Source organism: Uloborus diversus, chromosome 8 (assembly GCF_026930045.1).
Source record: "Uloborus diversus isolate 005 chromosome 8, Udiv.v.3.1, whole genome shotgun sequence".
Lineage (NCBI taxonomy): Eukaryota > Metazoa > Arthropoda > Arachnida > Araneae > Uloboridae > Uloborus > Uloborus diversus.
The window spans coordinates 160,270,215-160,278,176 of NC_072738.1; the positions used below are offsets into that span (position 1 = coordinate 160,270,215).

The 7,962-nt window shown below is 32.7% G+C and overlaps 1 protein-coding gene across 1 annotated transcript in view; it reads right to left on the bottom strand.

The window, feature by feature from the left end:
- The window catches only part of LOC129228136 (latent-transforming growth factor beta-binding protein 1-like), a 50,595-nt gene extending 42,658 nt beyond the window's left edge, over positions 1-7,937 (bottom strand). Inside the window, exons 1-3 of the mRNA XM_054862783.1 lie at positions 7,873-7,937; positions 3,714-3,800; positions 772-873 (exon numbers count right to left, since the gene is read on the bottom strand). Of these exons, the coding sequence (XP_054718758.1) occupies positions 772-873; positions 3,714-3,762 (151 nt within the window). The 5' untranslated portion in view covers positions 3,763-3,800; positions 7,873-7,937. The remainder of the gene's footprint in view (positions 1-771; positions 874-3,713; positions 3,801-7,872) is intronic.
- Between the last annotated feature and the right edge of the window lie 25 nt (positions 7,938-7,962).

Consider the following 7,962-nt stretch of genomic DNA (forward strand, 5'->3'; position numbering starts at 1 on the left):
TACATAGTGGAAATACATACTGAAAAGTATTTTAGTTGAATATAAATTTGTGAAATAAATACCCAGGTAAATACCCATTTTGGGTATTTACCCGGGTATATACCCTGGGTATTTACCCCTAAAAATAAATACCCGGGTATTTTACATCACTATACTACCAGTTAAATTTATATCATAAAGTAAATATATTTAAAAAATTTAACTCCTCTCAGTGTTGTCTTCAAACATATGATGTAGTTAAAAGCGCCTTTCGTGAGCATTGCACAATGCTTGAGCGGGGCAAATGTATGAGAAACAGATCGTTCCTAAACTGAAGTCTATATGGGGTAGTGAGATCGGTGCTCGAAAGAGCTGACTTGTTCGCATAAAAACATAATTTCTTACTAAAATATTTCCACTGTATAACATAACTAGTGGCACCCGCACGGCTTTGCCCGTAGTTGAAAATTAAAAGGTCATTTGGCTCGACTGTATATCTTTTACAATTAAACACTGAGTACCTATGTTCAAGCTTTTTCTCCCGAACGACAGTGAACTGACCATCGAACTAGGTATCGATGGATTCGTAATCTTCCCGTATATATGTTTGGCTATTTAACATACTCCTCCCATAATAATTAGCGGACAGTTTTAGGAAGGTTACTGACTTTTAGCGGAAACTGTTCCTGTTTCTTTTGCAAGAAATGTTTCCTTGCGGAAATTATGCACATGAGTTGACCATTATTTTACGGGAATGTTTCTGAATTGTTTTTACAGAGTAATATTGCTTACGAGTACATATTCCACGACCATTCTTTGCGTACTGAGGATTGCAGACACAGTTCAGGTTTCCGTAGATATCAATAACACACAAACCATTTTGGCATCCACAATCTGTAATAAGAAATATGAGCATTGAATATCAAAGTTACAGAGAGGAATAATTTTGTAGTTTAAATTAGATCAATAATCATTCAAAATAGAATATTTGACGATGTATACTTTTATTTCACTTGTGGTCGCAAAACTGTCAAAAAAATAGTTTTAAAACTGTAAAAATAGAATGACTATAAAAATGTAATATGCAGTAGAACCTCTCTACAACGATACTGTTGGGACCTAAAAAATATTATTATAGATAGCATATCGATACAGACAGTTTCACTGTAAAAACGATTCAGAAACGTTCCTGGAAAATAATGGACAGTTGATGTGACCCAATTTCTGCCAGTAAGATACCTTACAAAAATCAGGAACGTTTTCAGCTTAAATTCGGTAAACTTCCTGAAACATTCAGAAATCTTGCCGTTAAAAGCCAGTCGTGTCTCTGGAAAATTAGTGTAAACTTGGGAAGGTATAGCTTGGCACCTTCCTGATTTATCAAGGAAGTCCCAAGAGCAGGATTGCAAACATGGCCAAAGCTAAGCCAGAATTGCTGAGGAGAATTTCACTCGCCTGCAATTCTTGCAAAGCAACGTAGTCCATACTTATTCGCTCCCTCAGGGAGCTTAATTAGCATGGATGGGCTGTAATTTCACTGAAGCCGATACACTTAATAAATACGCTCAGTTAATTTTTAAACTGGGAGCTAAAAATATTTTTTAAAACAGTGAAAAGTCTGCATTCGTGAAACTTGTAGCTATTCAGGAAACTTTTTGACAATGATACTGGGTTTTTCCAGGAAGTGGATAAAAACCATTAAAATTCCGAAACGTAACACGGGAATACCCAGTAACGTTTCGGAATTTTTTTAGTGTTGATTATGCACTGACATTTTGCTGGGACCAAGGAAATGTCGTTATCGACATGATTATTGTTATATACAGTGTTGTTATGGACAGGTTTCACTGTATTTAGATCAAGTATATTACAAAAATCCACACTGGTGGCATAAAATCAATTTTGGTACAAAGCAGGGATGTGAAGTCGGAAGAGAATGACCGACTCCAATTCTGACTTTTGAAATTTTATACCTTCGACTCCCGACTCCGAAAAAACAGAATCCGAAAAGAGTACTTAAATCTTTGAGGCAAGACAAACTAATATCCTCCCTGTTTTCCCCTTTCATCACATATACAGCTAGAACCTCCCTCACCGCCAACTCCCTTCAGTACTTCATATCAAGGAAAAGATTATCAATTGTTGCATTAGTGCCCTTAATATAAAATTACAAATCTTATCTTAAAATTTAAAACTTTCTGCAACAAAATAGTTTTGGCGTAACGAATTGAGTGCGGCCTTTCCGGTAGCAGAATCAGCGTGACGCTGCAACGTGCGTGTCAGATTCTTGCGAAAGTCTGCAGACTAAAACATTCTACAACAAAATAATTTTTGCGCAACGAATTGACTGCGGCCTTTCTGGTAGCAGAATCAGCGTGACGCTGCAACGTGCGTGGCAGATTCTTGCGAAAGTCTGCAGACTGAAACATTCTACAACAAAATAATTTTTGTGCAACGAATTGAGTGCGGCCTTTACGGTAGCAGAATCAGCGTGACGCTGTGACGTGCGTGGCAGATTCTTGCAAAAGTCAGCAGATTATTTCCTAAGTAAAATTTGGAAAAAAAAAAAAAAAAAAACTTTAATTCCAGCTAATGAAGATTAATACTGTATTTCATGAGAGAGAATTCACGGATAGAATGTACTTATATTAGCATTTCATTTTTACTCCTTTCTCGTAGCCGATTTAAATTTTACAGTTAATATAACACTGTAAAAACGATTCAGAAACGTTCCTGGAAAATAATAGGCAGCTGATGTGCCCAATTTCAACCAGTAACATATCTTGCAAAAACCAGGAACGTTTTCCGATAAAAGTCAGTAACCTTTCGGAAATATTGGAAAATCTCTCCTATTAAAGACAGTCGTGAACCTTCTAAAAATTAAATTATTTCTTCCTTGATTTTCTAAGGAAGCGTTGGAGCAACCATGGCCAAAGCTACTGGAAGATTCCTTGCCTCGCAAAGACTGCAGCTATCCAGTGACATATTTGCCCCATTGGGAACTTAGTCAATCTGGACGTGCTGTTGTCAAGTTAAAGCCTATACACTTAATAAACACACTCAGTCAATCTTTAAACTGGTAGCGAAAAATATCTTTCACACCAGTGAGAAGTCTGCATCCGTGCATCTTTTAGCAATTCAGGAAACTTTTTTGCGAAAATACTTGATTTTACGGGGAAATAGGTGAAAACCTCTGGAACCCCGAAAGGTTCCACGGAAATAACCAGTGACGTTTCGGAATTTTTTTACAGTGAATGTTGAGTTAGCTCGCATACTTTTTTGATTTTTGATTTGCGTCACAAATTGCATTAACAAATTCTACTACCGGAGTGACTTTCAGAAAACAACTTACTTGATGTCTCTTAAGTTTAAAACGTAACTAACTTTCAATTTAATTTCTGCAATAAACACATAAAGTTTCATTGGCTGTAAATTGAACTTTAGTTCTAGAAACCACCTCAGTATATTCATCTTCTGGAGAAAGGTTGAATAGTATGTGTTAACGGACTGGTTGTATCAGGATAGAAACAATCACCGAAATTGACCTTCAAAACTGCTGAGGAAAATACACAGACTTTTGTATTTGTTGCAAATACGCAACATAGTGACATACGTGGTTAAACACTTAAGTTCAGTTATAGTTATTAACTCCTTAACATAAGCATTTTGCTTTTACCGTTATTTCTTTCGTAAAAAATTAATTTAAAAAACCTTTTGATTTTTTTTGATCTTACCTAATGTAGTTTGGAAATCTGGTGTAGTGTACGGAGAGTTTGAGAACATCCCATCAGTTGAAAAAAAATGTTGTTGACTGCTGGCATCTGTTCATGTCAAAATAAAAAAAAAAAGTTAAGAATGCAGTTGTTTTGTAACAGTTTACATTAAAAAATTCAAAGAATCATTATAAATGTCAGAAATTAAATTGCAGCTATCGTAATATATTAATACGTGAGGGGAATGCTTTCGGTACCATTTTCGCCTCTGTTAGTCTTAGTCAACTGTATTTCTTCATTCATTTTTGTTCCGTAGTTGTTGCCAAGTCAGTGTTAAAAAAAAAAAAAAAAAAAAAAAAAAAAAAAACCCGGTAATTAATGGATATAATTAATTGAAAACGTGTTTTCTCTCTTTTTGGTTCTTTCTAAAGGTTGGATCGTCCAATCTTTTCAGGTTTGATACGGTTGGAATGCCCTTAAAAAATACACCAAGCGGAAATTTTCACAAAGCGTCGAAGGTCCAATAACCTAAAATTCAAGAATGAATTTCAGCTCCTCAGCTTATTTTGATGTATAATTTAGACGTGTCCATTTAACACACACATGCTGTACTCTGGGGATAAATTCAAACAAAATTTTATACTTCTTCTTTTTTTGGGCGATTAAATTTTGATGTAAATTACTATTTAGTGTGTATTTTACATTAATTCAGCGCACATAATAATCTTTGGTATGGTTTTTCTTTTAAAATAATTTTAGTTCATATTTGAAGGATTCATCTAGTTACATGAAATTAATAAGCCAAAGATTGAGCACAGTTGGTGCAGAGCTACTCAAGCTTCTAAACTGATTGTGTATATTGTGAGTATCTGCCGATATAAAACTATATGGTTAAATAAATAGAGTATTTCCACCGCATAGTCTCTGGGGTAAAATAAGGGTGGAAAAGGAAATATGAACTCATTTGCTAATAGTCATAAAGTCAAATTTTTAAAGCCATGTTTCTTATGGGACATTGGGGCAATCGGAATAAACTGAAAAAAAGAAATAAATAAATAAATATATATAAATAAATAAATAAATAAATAAATATATATATATATATATATATATATATATATATATATATATATATATATATATATATATATATATATATATATATTTCTTTATCTTTACTAATAATAAAGCTGAAAGTCCCTCTGTCTGTCAGGATCTCTGTGACGCACATAGCGCCTAGATCGTTCGGCCGATTTTCATGAAATTTGGCACAAAGTTAGTTTGTATCATGGGGGTGTGCTCCTCGAAGCGGTTTGAAAATTCGATGTGGTTCTTTTACTATTCCAATTTTAAGAACAAAATTCTCATAACATCGACAAGTAAATTACGAAATTATCATTACGCGGAACCATAACATGAGCACAAACCAATTGGCGAAAAAATTCACCATACATTATTTGTAAATATACAGGCGAACCAAAAGACCTTTTAATTTTCTATTACGGGCAAAGCCGTGCGAGTACCACTAGTATTATTATAAAACGACATAAAAAAGCATTCCATTGAGCGATCGAGTTCAATTCTTCAAATTAATGGTTTCTATAGGTATTTAATAAGTTTTTAGGACACGGAATCGAGTAAAGCAAGTTTGATTCGATAGGATTTACCGTTCTGGAGATGATTGAATTTTAGTTAAACATATTTTTTAATATTGTAAGCTTTATGAGCTTTTGAATACTTCTAGATGTCCAATCTACTTGAAAATGTGTATATGTACTGTAATCAACGTATACCTTAAGCCGGTATAGAAAACTTTCTTGAATATGCTTTGATTAAAATTTTTCATTTTTTTTCCACAATATATATACCTGAATATAAAAACTCTAATTTATTATGTGTACAATTTTTTGAAATCTTTTCCGTGTTCATTCGTAGTAATTCATATTTATATGTTGTTATTTTGTAACATATGTTTGCTATTTTTATTTATGATATATGATTATGTAAGATATAATTAACAATTTGGATAAATTTAACTGAATTAACTGAAACTATACCCGATTTGTTGTACCCAGAATAAATTTTAATGTTCCGAGTACTCCGACACTTGGATGCTGAGCACAACATTTTATCTCTCATTCATCCGAAAGAACGAAAAGTTTGCAACCCCTAGATACATACTTCCAATTGTAAAACTGCTCAAAATCCGATTCAGAGAAAAAATATTGAAAGTTTGAAGCGAAAAAAATAATTGAGTCAAAAAATACAAAATTTAACTTTTTATACGGGCCCTAGCTCTCCTAATTTAAGTGTAGGTAAATAATCTCCGTTAAAACTATCACTAACACAAAAAACTTGACATCTGTGCTACCAAAACTCAAGGAGATATTCGAGTTCAAAGTTTTAAGGGACCATACAGAAGATGAGATTGGAACTTATAGCTCAAGTTGTTAAAGAAAGAAAACAAAATATTTATATCTTTCACTGCTATTCAAAAATTAATGCAAATTTTATGCCATGATACGCAAAAACACACTATGAAACCTTGAACAATTTGGAAAACCACACTGTATGCACACATATGATTTTAAACCATTGTTAACCACTGTATTTCCCCCCAAAAGGTGTTATTGACGGCGAGTGTAAAGTGGTGTAAGTCACAAAACGCTGCGTTTTACGTCTCGGTGAATATTGGACGTACTAATGTCAAATGTTTGGTATTGGAATTATTTTTCAATGGGGATTTTTCCCCTAAATATAAGTTAAGGGACCTAGGGCCAGTATAAAAAGTTACATTTTGTATTTTTTGACTCATTTCTATTTTTGCTTCAAACTTTCAATATCTTTGACTCTGCATATGATTTTGTTCATTTTTGCAATTGGAAGTATTCATCTAGGATTAACGGTTGCGAAAATAGGGATCTTGCAGGTCAAAACGGAACAACCCTGTATAATAATTTCTGTTGTAAACTAAATGAACCATTTTTTTCTTTTCTTTTTATCTCTTAAGTTTATCTCTAAGAGCATGGTGCTCCGTTATCTACAACTACGGAAACATTTAAAAGCAAATACAACTTCCGTGGATTAACAAATGATATTCATACAGAGTAATATTTTTTTTTTTCTTTTATTCCTTATCCTCCCCCCCCCCTTTTTTTTAAAACATTTAAAAGCAAATACAACTTCCGTGGATTAACAAATGATATTCATATAGAGTAATATTTTTTTTTTCTTTTATTCCTTATTCTCCCCCCCCCCCTTTTTTAAACATTTAAAAGCAAATACAACTTCCGTGGATTAACAAATGATATTCATACAGAGTAATATTTTTTTTTCTTTCATTCCTTATTCTCCTCCCCCCCCTTTTTTTTTAAACATTTAAAAGCAAATGCAACTTCCGTGGATTAACAAATGATATTCATACAGAGTAATATTTTTTTTTCTGTTATTACTTATTCTCCCCCCCCCTTTTTTTAAACATTTAAAAGAAAATACAACTTTCGTGGATGAACAAATGATATTCATACAGAGTAATAATTTTTTTTCTTTTATTCCTCATTCTCTCCCCCCCCCCTTTTTTTTTAAACATTTAAAAGCAAATACAATTTCCGTGGATTAACAAGTGATATTCATACAGAGTAATAATATTTTCTTTTATTCCTTATTCTCCCTCCCCCCCCGCCCCTTTTTTTTGAGATATCATAAAAAAATTCTTGAACCTGTGAAGTATTATGGCGCAAATCACATATTCACACAACACTTTGTTGCTTTTTTAAAATAAATTTTTAAAGTGTGCCAAGGACGTTTCGAGGACTCTGTATTGTGTAACGTATTATGTCATTATTCGTTAACAATTATATATTTTTCTGAAACGAAAATCGAATTTAAAAAAAAGTAGAAGATAAATTTTATTCTTGAAACTGTAAGAATTCTCAAACTAATATCTTCATATAGTACAAACAATATAGTCTAAAATAGTTGGAAACACTAATTGGAACCGACTAAAGAAAGATGAATGAGAAAATTATCGATATTTTTCATACGTTAATTTTCTAATTTTCTAAAAGGTTTAGTTTACTTGAATACATCAGATATTAACGATTTGTTTTGTGTACATTTAAAAAATAATTCTAAATTGAAAATGAAAATGATATTCTTAAATAAAATGAAGTATGCTTACATGGACCACTCGTATATCCTTGTATTAACTCAGATGAATATCTGCCAACTGTGGTAGTCTCTGTATCGAAAAATCCATTGATTTCAATAA